The 18,037-nt window shown below is 55.1% G+C and overlaps 7 protein-coding genes across 7 annotated transcripts; 3 read left to right on the top strand and 4 right to left on the bottom strand.

Moving 5' to 3' along the window:
• Window positions 1-438: 438 nt before the first annotated feature.
• SETTUDRAFT_165834 (uncharacterized protein) lies at window positions 439-1,735 on the bottom strand. Its single transcript, XM_008032656.1, has 4 exons — window positions 1,630-1,735; window positions 1,209-1,572; window positions 838-1,077; window positions 439-783 (listed from the first exon to the last, which is right to left on the bottom strand). Exons 1-4 carry the CDS (start codon window positions 1,700-1,702, stop codon window positions 672-674), a joined length of 789 nt encoding a protein of 262 aa, XP_008030847.1. The 5' UTR covers window positions 1,703-1,735; the 3' UTR covers window positions 439-671.
• Window positions 1,736-2,108: 373 nt separating this feature from the next.
• SETTUDRAFT_142775 (uncharacterized protein) lies at window positions 2,109-3,425 on the bottom strand (the record flags this gene model as incomplete). The annotated part of the gene is made up of 4 exons (XM_008032655.1): window positions 2,109-2,221; window positions 2,277-3,008; window positions 3,062-3,319; window positions 3,371-3,425. 4 exons carry the CDS (start codon window positions 3,423-3,425, stop codon window positions 2,154-2,156), a joined length of 1,113 nt encoding a protein of 370 aa, XP_008030846.1. The 3' UTR covers window positions 2,109-2,153.
• Window positions 3,426-3,575: 150 nt separating this feature from the next.
• On the bottom strand, window positions 3,576-5,993 carry SETTUDRAFT_165833 (uncharacterized protein). Its single transcript, XM_008032654.1, has 10 exons — window positions 5,612-5,993; window positions 5,365-5,557; window positions 5,209-5,317; window positions 5,055-5,151; window positions 4,969-5,003; window positions 4,818-4,919; window positions 4,479-4,766; window positions 4,402-4,423; window positions 4,138-4,345; window positions 3,576-4,085 (listed from the first exon to the last, which is right to left on the bottom strand). Exons 1-10 carry the CDS (start codon window positions 5,879-5,881, stop codon window positions 3,751-3,753), a joined length of 1,659 nt encoding a protein of 552 aa, XP_008030845.1. The 5' UTR covers window positions 5,882-5,993; the 3' UTR covers window positions 3,576-3,750.
• Window positions 5,994-7,137: 1,144 nt separating this feature from the next.
• Window positions 7,138-10,937, top strand: SETTUDRAFT_181593 (uncharacterized protein; the record flags this gene model as incomplete). The annotated part of the gene is made up of 5 exons (XM_008032653.1): window positions 7,138-7,242; window positions 7,354-7,504; window positions 7,578-7,678; window positions 7,730-8,530; window positions 8,577-10,937. 5 exons carry the CDS (start codon window positions 7,138-7,140, stop codon window positions 10,713-10,715), a joined length of 3,297 nt encoding a protein of 1,098 aa, XP_008030844.1. The 3' UTR covers window positions 10,716-10,937.
• Window positions 10,938-11,547: 610 nt separating this feature from the next.
• SETTUDRAFT_181592 (uncharacterized protein) lies at window positions 11,548-13,488 on the top strand (the record flags this gene model as incomplete). The annotated part of the gene is made up of 5 exons (XM_008032652.1): window positions 11,548-11,715; window positions 11,776-12,154; window positions 12,205-12,770; window positions 12,830-13,190; window positions 13,238-13,488. The coding sequence occupies 5 exons, from the start codon at window positions 11,548-11,550 to the stop codon at window positions 13,486-13,488; spliced, it is 1,725 nt and encodes a 574-aa protein (XP_008030843.1).
• A 624-nt stretch (window positions 13,489-14,112) lies between these two features.
• On the top strand, window positions 14,113-15,453 carry SETTUDRAFT_35192 (uncharacterized protein; the record flags this gene model as incomplete). The annotated part of the gene is made up of 1 exon (XM_008032466.1): window positions 14,113-15,453. One exon carries the CDS (start codon window positions 14,113-14,115, stop codon window positions 15,451-15,453), a length of 1,341 nt encoding a protein of 446 aa, XP_008030657.1.
• Window positions 15,454-15,826: 373 nt separating this feature from the next.
• Window positions 15,827-16,531, bottom strand: SETTUDRAFT_35191 (uncharacterized protein; the record flags this gene model as incomplete). Its single annotated transcript, XM_008032465.1, has 2 exons — window positions 15,827-15,979; window positions 16,118-16,531. The coding sequence occupies 2 exons, from the start codon at window positions 16,529-16,531 to the stop codon at window positions 15,827-15,829; spliced, it is 567 nt and encodes a 188-aa protein (XP_008030656.1).
• Window positions 16,532-18,037: the final 1,506 nt, after the last annotated feature.

Genomic DNA, 18,037 nt, shown 5'->3' with positions numbered 1-18,037 from the left:
GCCCGCACGCGCCCCCCCCCCCCCCCCCCAGACGCCAGACGCCAGACGCCAGACTCCAGACTCATGGGCCAGGCACCGCGCCCACGTATCGTCTGCTTCAAACACCAGGCGCTGCTGAAACACGCAGAGCCTCCGCCGCCCTGGTCCTGAGGCATGGCCCGCCACCTCACGTCCAACGCCCGTCGTCTGTCGCTGCTGTCGTGCCGGCATGGCCATGCGCCCGTCTACCGCTAGCGCAGCCTCGTCCATGCCAATCTACATCCTACACATTACACATTACACATTACACCCCCCCCCCCGCACGCCACCAACCCGTCCACCACCGCCAGCCTTGCTTTGTCTCTCTGAATTGCTTTTGCCCCCCCAGCCGAGCCCCATGCTTCACCCCTCGTCTCACACATCACTCTCCACTCACAGCCATGCTCAACTGTCAGAGGACGACGCAGCTCAAGTCTTGATTTTGCTTGATTCTCCTTGGTGCTCCGTCGCACTAGTGCTATCGGTATGCTAATCCACATACGCCGCAGCCCATCTTCCCCACAAGGCCTCGAGGCTGTGGCTGAACACAAACGCCTGGTTCTTTTTTTAGGATCCCGCGCCCGGCACCAATGCTCATGAATTCATGGCTACTTCGTATGCTAACCTACTCCTACACATCCGCTGTACCACGCTTAGTGACCAGCCAGCGCGTACGCCCTGCGGCGGTCACGCTCCTCGGCAATCGACAGCTTGACACCCTTGCCCTTGGGCAGAGAGATCCATGGCTTCTCCTTTCCAATGATGCTGCGCAGCCCGTTAGTCTTTGCCCCCACACCTCCGCCCGCACTGAAAACTTACATAACGTTGGACTCACGAGTGCTGAACTCGTTGTCAACAGCGTCCTTGATGTGGACAATGTTGAAGCCTCCGTCGTGGCGCTCACGGTGCGTGATGACACCAACACGACCCATGTTACGACCACCAGTCACCATGACAATGACACCAGTGTCGAACTTGATGAAGTCGGCAATCTTGCCAGTGGCCAGGTCCACCTTGACAGTGTCGTTGACCTTGATCGAGGGGTCGGGGTAGCGGATCCTACACAACCGTTTAGCAGCAATTTTTTTTGGACATAGCCGAACCCTGGTCGTATGCCTTGGTCACAGAGGTTTCCCTTCTGCAAACCTAGCCCACACTATGGTCCAACGGCTGATAGAGCGAGAACTTACGTTCGCGCATCGTGCGTAACCAAGTAGGGAATTCCGCCCTTGCCAAGCTGGACGCGCTTGACCTTGCCGAGCTTGTATTGTGCCTCCTCGTCGGTAATGCGGTGCACCGTGAAGCGGCCCTTGGTGTCGTAGATCAGACGGAAGTTCTCGCCAGTCTTCTCAATCGAGATGACGTCCATCAATCCCGTGGGGAAAGTGGTGTCAGTGCGGACCTTGCCGTCGACCTTGACCAGGCGCTGCATCAGGATGGCGTTGACCTCGCGGGCGTTGAGCGCATACTTGAGGCGGTTGCGGAGGAAGATGATGAGCGGGAGGGAGTCGCGGAGCTTGTGAGGACCGGGCGATGCCTTGGGGGCATAGGCACCTGCCAATTGTCAATTTCTTCTTGCCATGCCATCGTTTGCACGACTCGAGCGCCTACCGGACAGCTTGTCCAAGAGCCAGTGCGAGGGCGCGCTGAGGCGCTTCTGGTGCTTCACGGGTCCACGCGCCATTTTGACTGTTGTGCGAGGTTAGTCGTCGAGGTTGTCGGAGGTCCTGTCAGAGTAGGAATCCCAAGTTCGAGCAATTGATCAAATTCCATCGCTAGCGCCGTGTGCTAACCGAGCACTAGCGCCCTTTCGCCAAGCCTAGCCGACCATGACCACGCCCGGCCACCAATTGCATGGCCGCCGGCTTGACACAAAAATCCATCATTTCCACATTCTCAAGATAACGAATCAGGATGCAGCTGCAAAGAGACTGCAGTGTTTTGATTGCCTCGCCAGCATTCTGGCTGAGACCTGCACGGCCACCACTTCGTACAAGTTGTGACAACACGAGTGCTATACATGCTTCAAACAGTCAATTCTTTCAAATACAACACCACCGGGACATCACTTTTTCCAATTCAAGTCCCATGCATAAACCAAACATCATTCATTCTATTTACAGGCACGGCCGCGCTCACGCATAGCCCTTGAGCACAGCAGCCTCGGCATTGAGAATCGAAGATCCTGCCGCTCCGATAACCGCTGGCACTTGTTAGCATAATCTCGTCTTGTTTCTTAATCACAGAATTCAACTTACTGTTGTGGCTTAGTGCAACAAACTTGATATCAAAGATGCCAGACTCGTCCTCGCGGATTCTGCCCACACTAACCGTGTATCCCCTGTCCGTCTCTCTGTCCAGCCTGGGCTGGGGTCTGTCCGGCTCCTCCATGACTGCAATGGCTTTCTGGGGCGCAGACGGGCAGCCCAGCTTCTGTGCGTCCGAGACATATTCGCGCATGGCCTGCTTGACCTCCTCTGCGCTCGGGGGTGGGCGACGCTGGAAGCGGAGCGATACGCATGCCGTGTGTCCGTCTAGGACCGGCACTCGGTTGCATGCCGCAGAGATCTTCATGGGCTGATCCACGAAACCCGTAACGCCCTCGTTGACGCTTCCCAGGATCTTGGACGCCTCCGTCTCGAGCTTGTCTTCCTCGCCCGAGATAAAAGGTACGACATTGTCGATAATGTCCATGCTGCTGACACCCGGGTACCCAGCACCTGAAACAGCTTGCATTGTCACCACCGACACTTGGTCAACGGGACCAAACTTGTCCTGCAGCGCAGCAAACGGAATCACGATACCAATGACAGCGCAGTTTGAGTTGCAAACCAGGAAACCCTTGTCCAGCTTGTAGTGTTGCCTCTGGTGCTTGATCACGTCGAGATGTGGGAGGTTGACGGTGGGGACGACGAGTGGAACAAGAGGATCGCGACGGTAGTTCTTTGCGTTGGAGAAGACGGCGAGTTCGGCCTTGAGGAAGGCCATTTCTGTACAAGAAGCCTTAGTCGCTGCGCATGACATGTTCCTAAAATGTACATACCAACATCCCCCGCAACATCGCTGTCGAGTCCAGAAAAGACCATGTCGCAGTCCTTGAACTCCTCGGGCGTGCATTTCTTCACCACCAACTCTCCAATGCGCTCCGAGTACGGCAGCGCCTGCTTCCACTTGACGGCATCTTTGTATTTCTTGCCAGCCGACCGCTCCGAAGCCCCGACAGCGTGCAGCTCAAAGTGTGGGTGGAGCGCGAGGAGCAGAATGAAGCGCTGGCCGACTGAGCCCGTCGCGCCGAGCACGCCTGCAATTGAGTCAGCCAGTTATTCTGCAGCTTCTAGTGCGGGCTGCGTACCGCACTTCTTCTTTGGGAAATTTCGGTTCGTCGATGTAAACTTTTCAGCGTCCATGGTGGTGGGTTTGGGCAAACGAGGAATTGAGTCAATCGACTTCTCAAAGTTCAAGTTATGACGCGCGGGGGTGGGGTGGAAAACGCGACCACCGATCGCGGAGTGCGCACGCCCGCATTCTGGACCACAAGCAATTTAGTCAATTTGTTCTCCAAACTAATGTGCGTCAACTTTTGGGTACCCATATTACAACCAACATGCATACAAAATCCATTCCTACCCCTCCAAGATGCAGTGCAGAACGTCAGATATACCCCCAAATGCATTTGTACTTGCTCGTCAACGGAAGAAAAAAAAAAGAAAGAAGAGAGGAAGCCGGAGCGTGCTACGGGCTTGCCTGGGCATCCATAATCTTGCCCGGGTTCATGAGCCAGTAAGGATCCAGGGCGCCCTTGATACTCCTCATGACGTTGATAGTATCGATACCAAGCTCCTTTTGCAGTGATGCCTTCTTGCCCAGTCCAATGCCGTGCTCGCCGGTACAAGTGCCCTCCATTTCGAGTGCACGATCAACCATGTCATGAACGCACTTTTCGACGGCGGCGCGCTCTTTGGGGTCCTTGCTGTTATACATGATGCTTTCGTGGAAGTTTCCGTCGCCAATGTGGCCTAGGATACTGGCAAAAAGGCCGAGGTCGTCCATTTCCTTTTTGGAAATTTCTACATTTGTGTCAGCTAGCACAGATTGACGGGCATGATGACGGTAGCGTACCAATAATGTCGGGGAGGCGGGAAATGGGGACTGCGACGTCGGTCGACCAAACCTCGTCACCTTCGCGACGGAGCGCCAGCATGCTCCACAACGACTCCTTGCGCGCCGACCACAGGATTTTCTGCTCCTCGGCATTGACGGCAAATTCAAAATCGCCGCTCTTGTTGGCCTTTGCAATCGCCTTTACGAGCTCAATATTCTCTTTGACCTGGTATGCAGTTAGTTCCGTTCTGGGTAAATGCGCAGTCATAGGGCTGAACACACCCCTGCTTTGGTTCCCGAAAATCTGTTTGCGGCTCTTAGCTCATGCTTGATAAGACGGGAGAGGACGGAAAACTCACTTGAAGAACATGGTTGGCAGCTCTTTCCATTTCTTGTTGGTCGACCCGGCTTTGTTGATGACGCCCATTTGCACGTCGTCCATAATCTCCATGGCGGCCACTGGGACCCCGGCCCGCAGTACTTTTGAGGCTGCGGCGGCGGCATCGCGTATAGTGGGAAAGGTGACGACTGCAACGCTCGTCTCTTGAGGAATCACGGCCAACTTGAGCGTTATCTCGGTTACGATTCCGAGTGTGCCTTCTGACCCGATGAACAGGTTCGTCAAATTGTAGCCGGCCGATGATTTCCTAAGCGATCATCAATGACGTGCGAATGCCAAGACACGAGAGGGTGCATACCGGGGTCGCTGTCTGGTCTTGATGACTGTGCCATCAGCGAGCACAACCGTCAGATTGATGACCCAGTCCTTCATGGTGCCATATCGCACAGCATTAGTGCCGCTGGAATGATTAGCTTGCAACACCCACGCAGCGATAACGACGGGCTCACCTGCAGCTGGTGCCTACCATGCCTCCAATTCGAGCCTGACACGTTGGTTACCAATATTCGAGTTGCGACATGCGATGCATGCATACCGATGGGCCAGGGTCAACTGGGAAAAAGAGGCCAGAGTCCTTGATCTGGTCGTTGAGGCTCATCCAGGGCACCGAAGGCTGAACGACAACGTCCATGCTGCAGTTTCATGTTAGCGGCCCCAACTATGGTATGCAGAGTGCACTGCAAACTCACTCGTCCTCGTGCAAGGCAACAATCTGGTCCATGAAGGAAAAATCAATGCTCATGCCTCCGTATGGGGCCGAGAAGTTTGCTTCCAGGCTTGAACCTCCAGAGTAGGGAACTTTGTTTGATCAGCACACAGGTCTCTGCAAGGCGTCACAAACGTACTCATGGGTATTCTGTACTTGTAGCAGGTCTTGGCAATTGCAGCACATTCCTGCGTGGATTTGGGGTAGGCGACGGCGACTGGCAGTTGGTCAATATTGATGGACGACCACTCCGAGTAGCCGTGTCTGTGCAAATCGTCGTCGTCGGTACTGATGGCATCCTCGCCCAGCACCTCTCTCAGCTCAGCAATGGCCTACAGAAGCTATGGTGAGCGGGTTGAACAGGTCATGCTGGGCCAGAAACGCACCTTTTCCATGTCGTGCTTGTTTGCATACTGAGGACCGGTGGATTTGAGCCATGGCATCTGGATGCGGTGGGGCTCATCGTTGACGCCGTAAAAGTACGTGGTTGTGCCGGTGACGGCGGAGAAGAGCAAGGCTCGGCCAGAGTTCCAGAAAGGGCGCTGGCTGGGCTTGGGCCGGGAGGCGTGGTGGGCTCCGCTTTGTGCTCGAGTGCCGGGGCGCTTGAGCGAAGGCGAGACTGTTTGCCTCACTCGTGCTGCTGTCTGGCGAAACATGGCGAGACTGGCGAGGAGGGGACAAGGAGACGGCGACAAGAGGCGTTGGACTACTTGGGCCGACTGGTAGTTGGGGAGGCCATAGGCCGATGCACAGTTGCCGAGTTAGGGTGGTGGAAGAGACGGAGGAGAGGATGGGCGCACGAAGGCACTAGCCATTTTGTGGATCTCACGGCTAGACCAGCACAGCAAGCGCCGAAAGAGTTTATTTGAGCGTACAGACAGTTGGCGCGATTTATTGTTTCGGGTATGGGCTTGGGCTGTGGTGGCCAGCGCACGGGTAAGACTGCCATGGCGCGCGTGGGGAGGCTGACTACTCGAAAGCCGATGGCCGTGGCCGCCGCAACAAATTTTCGGCTTGCGCAGGCCGTGGCGGCAGTGCGTGATCAGCTGCAAGGGGGCCTTGGATAGACGCCAGGCAATTGCGGGGAAGAGCAGGGCTGGGGAGGAGCTGCCTCTGCTGGTATAGAGAGGGCGTGTGGCGACAGATGACCGTGGATGCATGACATTCCGGCCATTGGCTGTCGCCTGACGACGTCGTCGGCTAGGGCCTCCAACGGCTGCAGGTGGCGAGCCCAGCGGTGCATCGAGCGCGAGCGTGTCGTCTGGATTCTGCTGTGCCACCCACTGTCGCGCGTGTTTTCTTTTTTGCGAGGTCGAAACAGGCGCCCGGCGAAGACGCCTTAGCCAGGAACCGTGCGAGTGCCTGGTGGTGAGGCTTGCGAGGGGGGCGCCGGGCAGCGCTGCACGACGCAACGTGACGGCCTGGCGGGCATCGGTTGGATTGCCGTGATACGACTCAATCGCCGGCGGCTGTGGTCAGCTCGAGCAGCCTGACTAGCAATGGCAGTGTTAGTGTGCCCGGATGGAGTCGAGTCGAGTCGAGTGGGTGGTGCAGCAGGGTGGGGGAACAGCAGGCTGTGTTGCATGCCTTGCCTTGCCTGGCCATACCACCGCATAGTATGCCGCCCCCCAAAAAGCAACAGCAGACAAAGAAAAACAGGCGACCGCCGCCAGCAATCCTGGCCGTGGTGCGAGGCGGAGAATGCACGCAGCCCCGCAGCTGGCATGCACGCCGTGCGACGGTATCCGACTGTGTGCCCATGAGCGTGTGCGTGTGCGCGTGGTGGTGCGCGTGGTTGTCAGAGGAACGCGGGCGGACAGGGCAAACAAGAGGCGCGCGCGTCTTGTCATGGCGATGAGGGCGCTCAATCGACTCTGCACCACAACCACCTAAGCCCAGACGGGTCACGGCCATGGCAGATGATCATCCTCGGGATACTGCTGCTGATGCGACGGCCGCAGAGCTGTCGTCGGAACTGACGCGCATCATCGCATGCCCGTACCCTCCCTCGCTCTCGGTATGCCACTCCCGCCGCACGCTTGCTCTGCCTCTGCTGGGCACGTGACCCGCCCCTCCCCTCCAGGTGCATATTGCATCGTCATTGCTGGGCTGACACGACCTCTCACAGCCCCTCTCCCGCCTTCTGGCTCGTGCCAGCATACCGATAATCCGAGCATGCATCCACAACCGCCCGCCCTGCGCCGTGAGCAGCCTCGCCAGGATTGTCCGCGACGCTCTGCCTCTGGCTGCTTACACGCTGCCTGTGCTGCATCGTTTGTGTAAGCCACTGACCGCTTGTTATGGACTGAGTGCCTGCCAACGCACACCGGCTGACTGCCTTTGCTCGTGCAGGCCATGCACCCGACTTTCGAGACCAGTTGCTGATCCGCTATCCCGGCCTGCTCAACGGCCTGCTCGAAAGAGCAAACTCATCCAAGCACGACTTCAATGATGTGGGTACACAACTGGCCTCCCCCCCCCTACTCTGCTAACCCAATGTCCAGCTCGCCGACCTCTGTGTGCTTCTTCTGTCACGCCCGTTGCCAGACGCTGTTCCTTTGCCGGCTGCAGCTCAGACTTTTCTGCTCCATGTCTTTGAAAAGGCTTCACATAGCCCGAATCCACACTCTCTCAAGTCGGTATACTGCATGCTGAACGGAGCATGTGGACAGCTGCACCGTCTCCTTCCAAGTAGCGCCAGACGACGCTTCGACACCGAGCTATGCCGCATCCTGCAGAACAACGTCTCGGGCGAGTCGGCCATGCTGCTGTTGTGGCTGTGCGGCATAGTCATGATCGTCGAGCACCCAGAAGGCCTCCAGCGTATCCACGCCTCCAATGCCAGTGAACAGCCGGTATCCACACAGACCCTGACCCGGCAGTGGCTAACCCCCTCGGGCCAGAAGTTGTTTGGCTCTACCAAAGACCTCTACAAGAATATGCAAATGACATGCCTGAATGTCCTATGGCTTCTAAAAGCCCATGGCGACGAGGACGATGCAGCCCACGGCTTACGGATTGCCTCCCGAATCATGCAATGCATCGACAATGACATCCGCGACAGTTGGCTCAAGCACGAAAAAGGTGCAGCACTGTTTGAAAAATGCCGCTCAAGAATAGAAGAGGCTGATGTTAGTCCAACGACCCATCTGGAGGCCTTGTCTTTCTTTGGTCAGCTTTCGAGCTCGAGGACCTTACCGCAAAGTATGGTGAAGCGATATTCATCATGCCTTTTTGGTGCTGTCTGCACAGCGGAGCCAGATAGCATCTCTGAACTACTTTCAGTGTCACTCCCAAGATTTGCAGTAAGCATTTCCATCACAGTGCAGACTAGTCCGCTAATCCAAACAGGAACATATCCAAGATATTGAGGAACTGTTTGCCGGGGTCCTGGACGCGTGTGCTGAACAACCAAGCCCCAAGCACATGTCCAACCTGATCCGCTTTGCGGATGAGCTCACCACTGCTACTCTATCTTCTGAAACATTACGAAGCACTGTACTGCATGGACTCTCTTCAAAAACCATACAAGATAAAATTTGGCACCTTGTGCGGCTCAACCCAAAAACTCAAGCCACCAGCTGCTACGCACACGTGGCTTCGCTCCACCGGCAACTCATCGCTGCTACTATTGCCTCTATACTTACAATTACGCTTGCTGCAGAACCGGGAGACCCGACATTGCCTCACGCACTTACCGCTGCCCTTGTCAAGGCACAACGAGATCTACCCCTCGTAGGGGGCGCCTGCCTCCATCCATCTGGTACCACAAAGGATTCGTCAATATCGCTCTTCCAAGCTGCAAACACACAAAACACAGGTCAGCACTTGGAAGACTGGAGTGCACGTCTTGGTTCGGAGCTGGAGAGCCAGGGCAGGTACCAAAGAGATGCCATCCTGCGTTCTGTGACACAAATTTGTAGTGACCTCGAAACGCGCTGTAACACAGTCGAAGAGCCCCTCCGGAGGGAGAAGGAGAGGTCTTCCGAGCTTGAAGAGAAAATCTGCCATCTCACTGATGATCTCGAGTCGATGCGCATACAAAACGAAGACTCTGTGGAACAGCTAGAAGGGCTAGAAAAGGAACTTGAGGACGCGAGAGAAGACATGGACCGACTAAGACAAGAGAAGGAGCGAGTATACTCTAGAGTTCAGGACTTGGAGAGTGTTCTCGAGGAGTCAAATCTCGGCGCCAATGAGGCGTTGAGTGCCGCTCGCGAGGCTTTCAGCGCAAAGGAACTGGTGCTTCAATCGACCATTCTCCAATATGAAGAAGACTGTCGCAACCGCGACTTGGAAATACAGCAATTGCAGGATACTTTAAGCGAGCTGACGCAGTCCAAGGCCCAGTGGGAGAGGGACCATAAAACACTCGCCAGGGAGCACGAGCTTCTTCAGCATCGCTGCAATGATGCAGAAGAGATGCTTGGACAGGAACGCGCACATGTTTCCCAACAAAACGACGATATTGCACGTCTTGAGATCCTGGTATCAGAATACCAGAATCAATTCGAGGAAAAAGAAGCACAACTAGCAGAACTTTTTGAAGAATTAGATGCAGCCCGAAGCGCGCATGATGAGCTGCAAGAAGCTTCAGACGCCAGAGTTCGAGACCTAGCGGCCCAGCATGCCAGCGATATAGAGGCAGTCAATGCGAGAGCCGATCTGGATTGCAAGACGCTTGAGGATCAGCTACAGGATGCTCTGCAGGACTACGAACGAGAAAGGGGCGAAAATGAAAAGTCGCGCGGTAAAATCGACCATCTTCAGCAGGCCATTCCACCGCTCGAGTCGCGGATACAAGAGCTTGAAGACTTTTGCAAAGAGCAAGAAGAAGAACTCGAGGAGCGCCGAGCTATCCACAGGAACGTATTGGCGCATTTTGGTGTTTCGTCTCAGCAACCACTGGCTGTTCGTTCTGCTTCTCGATCCTACAAAGACATTGCCGCGGAGCCCACCACACGCGAACCACGAACCCAGCGGCGGCGGAAATCAGCCTTCATTGCCCCGGATACCACACCCCAAGCTACAGAAAGTGACTTGGCTGCACCAACCCCAGCTACAGAAAGCAAATCCAACGCATCCTCCGAGTCATCCTCGTCGCAAACCAGAGCCCCAATACCCAAACGCTCTAGACCACGTTCAGCTTTCAAGGTCCCCACTATGCACACGCCATACACGCAGAAACCCAATCTCATCTCTAGATCTGCCTCGGGCAGGATCTCACCAAGCAAGCGCTCAGCGTTGCGCCAGATGTCGCCAAACCGCCGGCATACCGTTGGCTTCTCGACAGCTGAACAAGAAAAAGATGACTACACTACAGAAAGTGCACCTGCGGGGACACAGAGTGAGAGTCTCGCGGATATAGATCAGACGGATGAATTCGATACCGATGATGAACTCTTTTCGGGCACGCCACTTACACCGGGGTTTATGACAGGGACCGGGAGGGTTCCGGACGAAGATGAGACGACAGCAGTGACGTTATAGAGGTCTGCTGGCGTATATTTCCGCCAGTCAAACTTCCGATATTCCACAGACACCCATCACTGCCGCATAGATACATATGTAACAATTGATCGACACGATTACCAACCGGTGTGAGGAATGCATGTACTCGCATCTTGTGCCCATTACAGCCGCAGAACCAGGCACTGTCGGTAGTTAGCCGCCGAATATGTGTAAAATAGCAATGGATTTGCAAATCAAACGTCTTACCAACCTCATCACAGCAACATTGGCATGATGCGTCCTTGATATTGAAGAAGCAATAACCGAGTAGCACTTGGACGAGCGTAGAGCCAAAACAGAGTCCCGGAATACCGAAAATCGACAGCCCGGAATCGTTGCGAGCTATTACACGCGTCTACAGGAAACATGGGACCCCAACAATGATATGCAGCACCGGATTGGCCAGCGCCGCACTGGGGCCCCCAACGCCTCGGCAAACCTGCCTTGAATCGCCCATGCTGTTCGCAACGACATGGCACCAGAAGGGCACAGAGAGGCGAGACACCAACGTACACCCCACTACATGGCCGTCTGTGAACGCGTGCCAATGGCTCGTTTAGGCGGAGCTCCAGCTCTTGATTTGTCTGGGGTGGTGTGGGATGTGTGCGAGCGGAGACACGGAAGCTGGAGGAGTCGAGTCGTCTGCCCAGCTTATCGACTACTAGCACGAGTATCATGGCTGGCGCTTGCTGCTCCGTGGCTCTAAGGTATATATAGGCCTCACTTGCGATGTTCATTTTGCATTTGCTCCTGTAAAACATATATTTCCCTTTTTACTCGATAATCTTCTCTTTTGCTACATTGCCACACCATGTCGTTTGACACCGAAGTCCTGATCATCGGCGCAGGCATGAGCGGCCTGGGCCTCGCCGTGCAAATTACGCGGAACTACGGCATCAGGAACTTTGAGCTGGTTGAGAAGAGTGAGGATGTCGGTGGCACGTGGCTGGCAAACACATATCCTGGCTGCGGATGCGATGTGAGTTCTCCATAACTTCGACACGGCATACATTCCAGAGTTTTTATTGACAAGAGGTAGGTTACTTCGCATTTCTACTCGTACAGCTTTGCGCTGAATCCAAATTGGAGTCGCAAGTACTCGATGCGGCCAGAGATCCAGGTGTATTTCCGGTCTGTGGCGGAGCAATACCGTGTCGTGGAGCATGTGCGGTTTCACTCCATGGTGGAAAAGGCAGTGTGGAATGAGCTTGACAGTGTGTGGGAGGTTACTGTTGTGAATTTGACGACGAAAGAGCGGATGGTTCGACGTGCAAAGATATTGGTTTCGGGTGTTGGCTCGCTGTCTGTGCCAAAGCCTTGCGATATATCAGGCGTTGAGCAGTACAAGGGCAGGCTGTTCCACTCTGCTCAATGGGATCATAGCTTCGACTGGAAAGACAAGGACGTTGTTGTTCTTGGTACGGCATCCATCTGCTTACTGTCATTTACGTGCTAACGAAGCAACAAGGCAACGGCTGCTCAGCAACCCAGTTTGTCCCTATCATGGCCAACGAGCCAAATCCCACCCGCAAGCTTGCCCAGTTCGCACGGCAAGCACAGTATCTCTCTGAGCGCGAGAACTCGCACTACTCGGGCACGTTCAAGGCCATGATGCGCTACCTGCCGTTAGCAATGCGTTTGTACCGCGCGAAGCTCTACTACGAAATGGAGCGCGACTTTGGCGCCTTTGATACTGACACGGGGCGCGGTCTACGTCAGATGTTGGCAAAGGAAAATGCGGGCTACGTGAAGAAGATGGCTCCTCGAAAATACTGGGATGCGCTGATCCCAAAGACCGAAGTGGGGTGCAAGAGGAAAGTCCTGGACACCGACTATCTCAAGACTCTGTGGAGAGACAACGTCGAGCTTATTTCTGACGACCCCGTGGACCGCATTACCGAGACGGGCGTTGTAACACAGTCAGGACGAGAAGTGCCAGCCGATGCGATTATCCTTGCAACGGGCTTTGCGACGCAGCAGATGTTGTTCCCGATGGAAATCACTGGCCGTGACGGCATGAGCCTGGGACAATACGTAAGTGGTAATTCTTGCATCTGCCAACAGATTAGAAAATACTAATCAATCCGTCACAGTGGGACAAGACGTCCAAGGGCGTCGCGCAAGCCTACTTCGGCACCGTGGTCCCGCATTTCCCCAACTTCTTCATCCTCATGGGCCCAAACACCGTCACGGGCCACTTGAGCGTCATCTACACAGTCGAATGCCAAATCAACTTTACTCTGCGTCTGCTTGATCCCATCCTCAAATCGCTGCCGTCGTATCGATCGCGGTCTTGGTTTCCACGGGCCCTTGCGCCGCCAACTGCTACCGTCGAGGTCAGGCATGAAGCCGCGATTGCAGACTCGCAGTGGACGCAAGAAGCGGCTAGGAAGCTCGTATGGGCATCTGGATGTGTGAATTGGGCCGTTGACCCCAAGACGGGGCTGAACAATAGTAAGACCGCTGCACAATTGCAAAGCCCACGACTAACGTCTCCCCAGTGATGTATCCTGATTGGCAGTTCCTCTTCTGGCTCAGAAGCATTTTCTGGAAGAAGAACGACTTTGTGTATCGCGAGGAGGAAACGGGGAAGGAATTTAATCCGCGGGCGCGCAAGACGCTCGTGTGGCTGGTGACTGCGGTGGCGCTTGCGAGTGGCGCTTTCCTTGGCCGGGATTGCGTTAACGGTGAAGTGGTGAGGCGTTTTGCGAGGTTTGACGCGCGAGGCATAGTGCGTAGATTGACGGCTTAGAACATGGATGCCTGGGTGAATGTGGGGCGGTGAAGGCGTGGAGTAGATGTACGTGTGGCTGCGTTGGTCACCTCGATATCATCATCACCAACTTTTTCAACCCTAGCGACGGAGGTTTCAGTCTACAGCGTTGAGAAGAATAAGAATAATCAAGAGTCGGAGATGGATACTATAAAGAGACAAAACACTAACAGCGATAGTGTCCATGTACCAAAAAATTGCTCTCCGACCCTGAGTTCACAACAGCGCGATGTCACCGCAGTCGCAGTGCAAGAAAATACCTCGCTAGGCCCGGGCTTTCACTTCACGGCTATTGTCTGAATAACCATGAAGACAATAGCAGTGCCACAATGCATGTTCACCTGGCCGGCTTCGGGGGAGTAGGCATGCATGCATTCCGCTCACCTTCACGCGTCCTGCCCATCCCCATTCATTCATCGGGGGCAAAATTTCCCCCCAAGGCCACAGCAGTCTTTTAGGTATTCAGTCCACCACAACTTCCAGGACAAACTTCTACTACTCATCTTCTGTTTTTTTTCCAAAGTCTTGATTGAACACTCGGCCATTTTAACCAATTGGTCCTCTGCTATCCTCTGAGAAGACAGTATCCAATCATCACCGAAAATGGCAGAGAGTACCGCATTTCCGCCCTTCTCCCCGGCAGTCACCCAAGCGGCAGTCCAGGCTGCAAGTACAGCGTATCCCGCCGACTATCTCATCGAGCACATGCTGAAGCTGAGCCACTACCTGATTGATCTCGCCAACCACAGCATGCTCTTTGGCCCAGCCGGCAGCGATCCCTACAGCCCCAGTCTGCACACTCTGCTTCTCCGCCTGCTGAACAAGCAGCTCGCACCGAGTAGACTACCGACAGGCTTCCTGACTCCAGAGCACACGACCGCGCAGGTACGGCTGCGCAGCGACAAAGAAGCAGCAGACCGCCCGCTCGCCGACTACGAGGACTTGTACTATGCGCTCATGTCCCGCATGCAGGAAATGTACCAGTTGCTGAAGCTCCGCATCCAAAGCGGCTTCAACATGGCATCTCACGCCGTGTGCGAAGACGGGCCCAGCCTCGCTGAGCTGCACGCCAGTCTAGCTCAATACTGGACTGTCTTCAACGACGCTGCGTGCGGCCGGGCGCTGGACAATGCGGTACGAGAAGCGCGTGTGCAAGCGATCCGCGAAGAGGTCGTTCGCCAGGTCGAGATTGACAACATGACTGTGGAAGATGCGCAGGAGCAGCTGGAGCAGCTGTACAGCGCCGACGTGTACAACGGTATTGTCGGGCTGCACTTTGTGCAGGACTGGGCGCCCGCCATGGTCGGCGCGTACCTCGAGCACAAGTACAGGGGCATGCTGGACCTGGAGAAGAAAGACGCAGCTGCCAGGGCGAGGACGCAGCGGCGCCTGGCGAAGATGAACAGTGTAAAGGAAAGTCTTGCCGCCGCTGCCGCTGCTGCTGACGACAAGCTGCGAGTCCAGCGGCACATTGCTCAAGCCGTGAAGAAGACAGCCAGCACCCGTCGAGATAGCCGCCATGACAATCTTTCTCCCACCGTACTCCAAGAAACGACGACGACCACCACCACCACACTATCTCAGTCCTCGCACCACGCCAACCTCCCCAACCTGCACTGCTCCCCAGAGTCCCACGTCCAGCTGCACCCGGGAACCCAGCACGAAGCGCACGCGGCCGCCCTATCCAGCCCACAGCCCGACATGCAGCGAGAGCGAGCCTACCAGGAGCACCTCCACACTCTGGTCGAGTGGCAGATGAAGACACAGCGCGTATCAGAGTACAGCAGTTATCTGCGTGCGCGCGCGAGCCACGGCGCCCAGCATGTTGTCGAGGGCACGCGCCGCACAACCGAGAGTGTGGCTGCGTCTGATAGTGCCGACTTGTTGGCTCCGGATGTGGCCTTGGATTTGGACCTGCATTTGGGTGAGGACATGGAGTTTTGAGGTTTGGTGCGGAGAGAACCATGTGCTGAGATGGATGGATGCATGGATGCATGGATGGATGCATGGAATGCAAGGCGGGGGGGTATATGGGAATTGAGTGCAGCATGAGAGACACTGGATGAAGTACTGGAACACGTACTTGTAGGTATGCAAACGGGTATCCTCAGTACAGTATGTAACTACAGTAGCTACTTTACTTTTTTTTACAGTAGTTCCACGACATGTTCCAACAATAGAATCTCTGAAAAGTCCAAAAATCTCGTTCGTCCCACACACACTCACACTCACACTCACACACACACACACAAATCCCTTCTATTTTTTTTCAATGTAGAAATGATACTCAGTCCATGGATCGAGGATTTTCTACGTCCTAAGCGATGTATTCGGGATCCACTTCAATCACCATGTCCGCCCCGCGCGTCGTTGGTCTCGGCGCTACAAAATGCGGTATACGCCATACGGTGCTGTTGCAGCGCTGCATCAAGCCTGGTTGCGCCTCGCGGCAGTCATATAGATTTAATCGCTGGGTGAGTTGGAGTCAGTCACTATCCCGCTACTTATCCCACTGTCACAATGGTCCCAATCCCCTCACACCAAAGTTAAAAATAAGTACGTACAGTAGGGGGAAAAGGCAAAAAAGAGAAGAGAAGAGAATACATACCTCCAACCCGCCCATCCCCCCAATCCCATCCAGAGCCTTCTCCCCCAACACACCACCACACTCGGCGACCTCCAACACACGCACTCGCCCTCTCCCAATCCACATCTGCAATTCGCACCAGACCTCCTTCCCTAGATTCCGACACCCCTCCAGCACAAGCTCGTCACACGCCGCGCTCTCGGAAACCAGCATACCCAACTGCGCCGTTTCTATCTCCGCATCCTCAAGCCTCAAGCTGCGCAGCCGCCGACTCCAAACAGGGGGACCGCCGTCCACGAGCGTTTTCCACGCGAGGTGCTGCTGTGTGCGCTGCGCGGCGACGTGGGAGCGCGGGACGAAGCGGGTGGGAAGCGGAGTCTGGAATCCCAACGCGAGTGTTTTGAGGGCGTGCAGGGTGCGTAGGGCGAGGGCCATGGGGACTGTGAGCGCCGGAACCTGGAGATGCACGTGTTGCAGCATGGCTGCGTGGCGGTGTAGCACTGTCGATAGCAGCGTGGATTGGAACGCCAGCAGGTCGAGGTAGTTGTATTGGCTTGGTGCTGTGATACGGATACACGGCGTGGAAGTGCCATCTTGAATCGCGCGTGCTGGTCTTTTCCCCCCGGTTTCGGAAATGAGAGAGAGTAGGTCGCAAGGGTGGGAGCGTGAGAAAGGGAGGACAATGCAGAGAGAGAGGGAATGCAGGTTTGCGTTTGCGAGGGCACGCGCGTACACGCTGGTTTCTGAGAAGCGGAGGAGGGAGGGGAGTGAGAGGAAGGAGAGGATTTGGGCGAGGTGGTAGAGGACGCCACAATTACAGATACTACTTCTGCTGCTGCTGCTACTGAGAGCCCAGCTCACGGGATTCCTGGCTGGTGGCTGAGAAGGAAGGGAAGGGGGGTCCGAAGAGGATAAGCGAAGAGATGGGGGGGGGGGGATAGGCGCCTGTGAAGAGAGAATTGAAAGACAATGTGGGATTGGAAAGATGGGTGTTTCCGCGGAGAGGGGAGAGGGAAAGAGGTTGTTTATGTATTGGGGGGGTGGCCGGTTTTTTTGGGGTCACCCTGGTTCTTCTTCTCCCGTGGGGAAGGCCTTGGTTAAGTATCTATCAGAAGACTTGATTTTCTGTTTTACTACACAGAGCTAGTTTTCAAACTGGGTTTCTACATAGTGTGTGGTTTAGGGAGCATAGAGACGGGTCATTTTTCCACTCTTCTTCACATCCTCCTCCTCCTCCTCCTCCTCCTTCTACAATACTACAATACTACAACAACATCAACCCGCATATCCCCCCCCCCTTCTCCCACCCCAAAATGTCCCCCCACATCCTCTCACTCCCCACCGAACTAAAAAAAGGTTGCGGGCGTACGCATTTGTAAAACCGCGACGCATGATATGCAGTGTAAGTCCGGCCCCCAAAAACATAACACATGGGCGTCGGATGAAAGGGCGGCACACACACTCACACATACACTCACATACAAGACACTTTCACAAGACAAAGTGATGTCTCTTTTCTCTCTCCTCCTTCTTCTTCTCCTTCTTCCTCTTCCAGAACCAAGAAATGCACCGATATACCGTAGTGCCCACAGCAAACCCACGCATCACCGCTTCAAAAAGACTGCATGCATGCATGCATGCATACTCAGGTTGCACACGCAGTCGCAGTGTATTCTGATCCATGGCGCCGGGTCGCTTGATAGCCCGAGCTGCATATACACCTACACCTACATATATGTATGTACATATGTACAATGCTGAATACGTGCAAACAGCTGAGATGCGGCACGGCAAAATACGTACGTGGGTGGGTGTTTTCCACCGCGCCCTGCCTCATCTGCCTGAAAGTCGTGCCATGTGCGATGTGCGTGTGGAGGGTGGGGAAAGAGTCATTAGAGAACGTGAGGGGTTTCAGTTGAGAGAGACGTTTGAGCATGCGCA

The sequence above is a fragment of the Exserohilum turcica genome, assembly GCF_000359705.1.
Source record: "Exserohilum turcica Et28A unplaced genomic scaffold SETTUscaffold_8, whole genome shotgun sequence".
In the NCBI taxonomy this organism is placed as follows: domain Eukaryota; kingdom Fungi; phylum Ascomycota; class Dothideomycetes; order Pleosporales; family Pleosporaceae; genus Exserohilum; species Exserohilum turcicum.
The sequence above is the reverse complement of the archived record's forward strand: the minus strand, read 5'-3'. Positions and strand labels throughout refer to the sequence as shown.

Excerpts from the sequence above, each read along its gene's own strand:
- SETTUDRAFT_165834 (XM_008032656.1), bottom strand. The coding sequence starts at position 1,702 with ATGGCGCGTGGACCCGTGAAGCACCAGAAGCGCCTCAGCGCGCCCTCG. Across the intron at positions 1,573-1,629 it reads GCTCTTGGACAAGCTGTCCG|GTGCCTATGCCCCCAAGGCA; the intron begins GTAGGCGCTCGA and ends GACAATTGGCAG. Across the intron at positions 1,078-1,208 it reads GTTACGCACGATGCGCGAAC|GATCCGCTACCCCGACCCCT; the intron begins GTAAGTTCTCGC and ends ACGGTTGTGTAG.
- SETTUDRAFT_165833 (XM_008032654.1), bottom strand. The coding sequence starts at position 5,881 with ATGTTTCGCCAGACAGCAGCACGAGTGAGGCAAACAGTCTCGCCTTCG. Across the intron at positions 5,152-5,208 it reads GTTGCCTTGCACGAGGACGA|CATGGACGTTGTCGTTCAGC; the intron begins GTGAGTTTGCAG and ends ATGAAACTGCAG. Across the intron at positions 4,767-4,817 it reads AAGACCAGACAGCGACCCCG|GAAATCATCGGCCGGCTACA; the intron begins GTATGCACCCTC and ends ATGATCGCTTAG.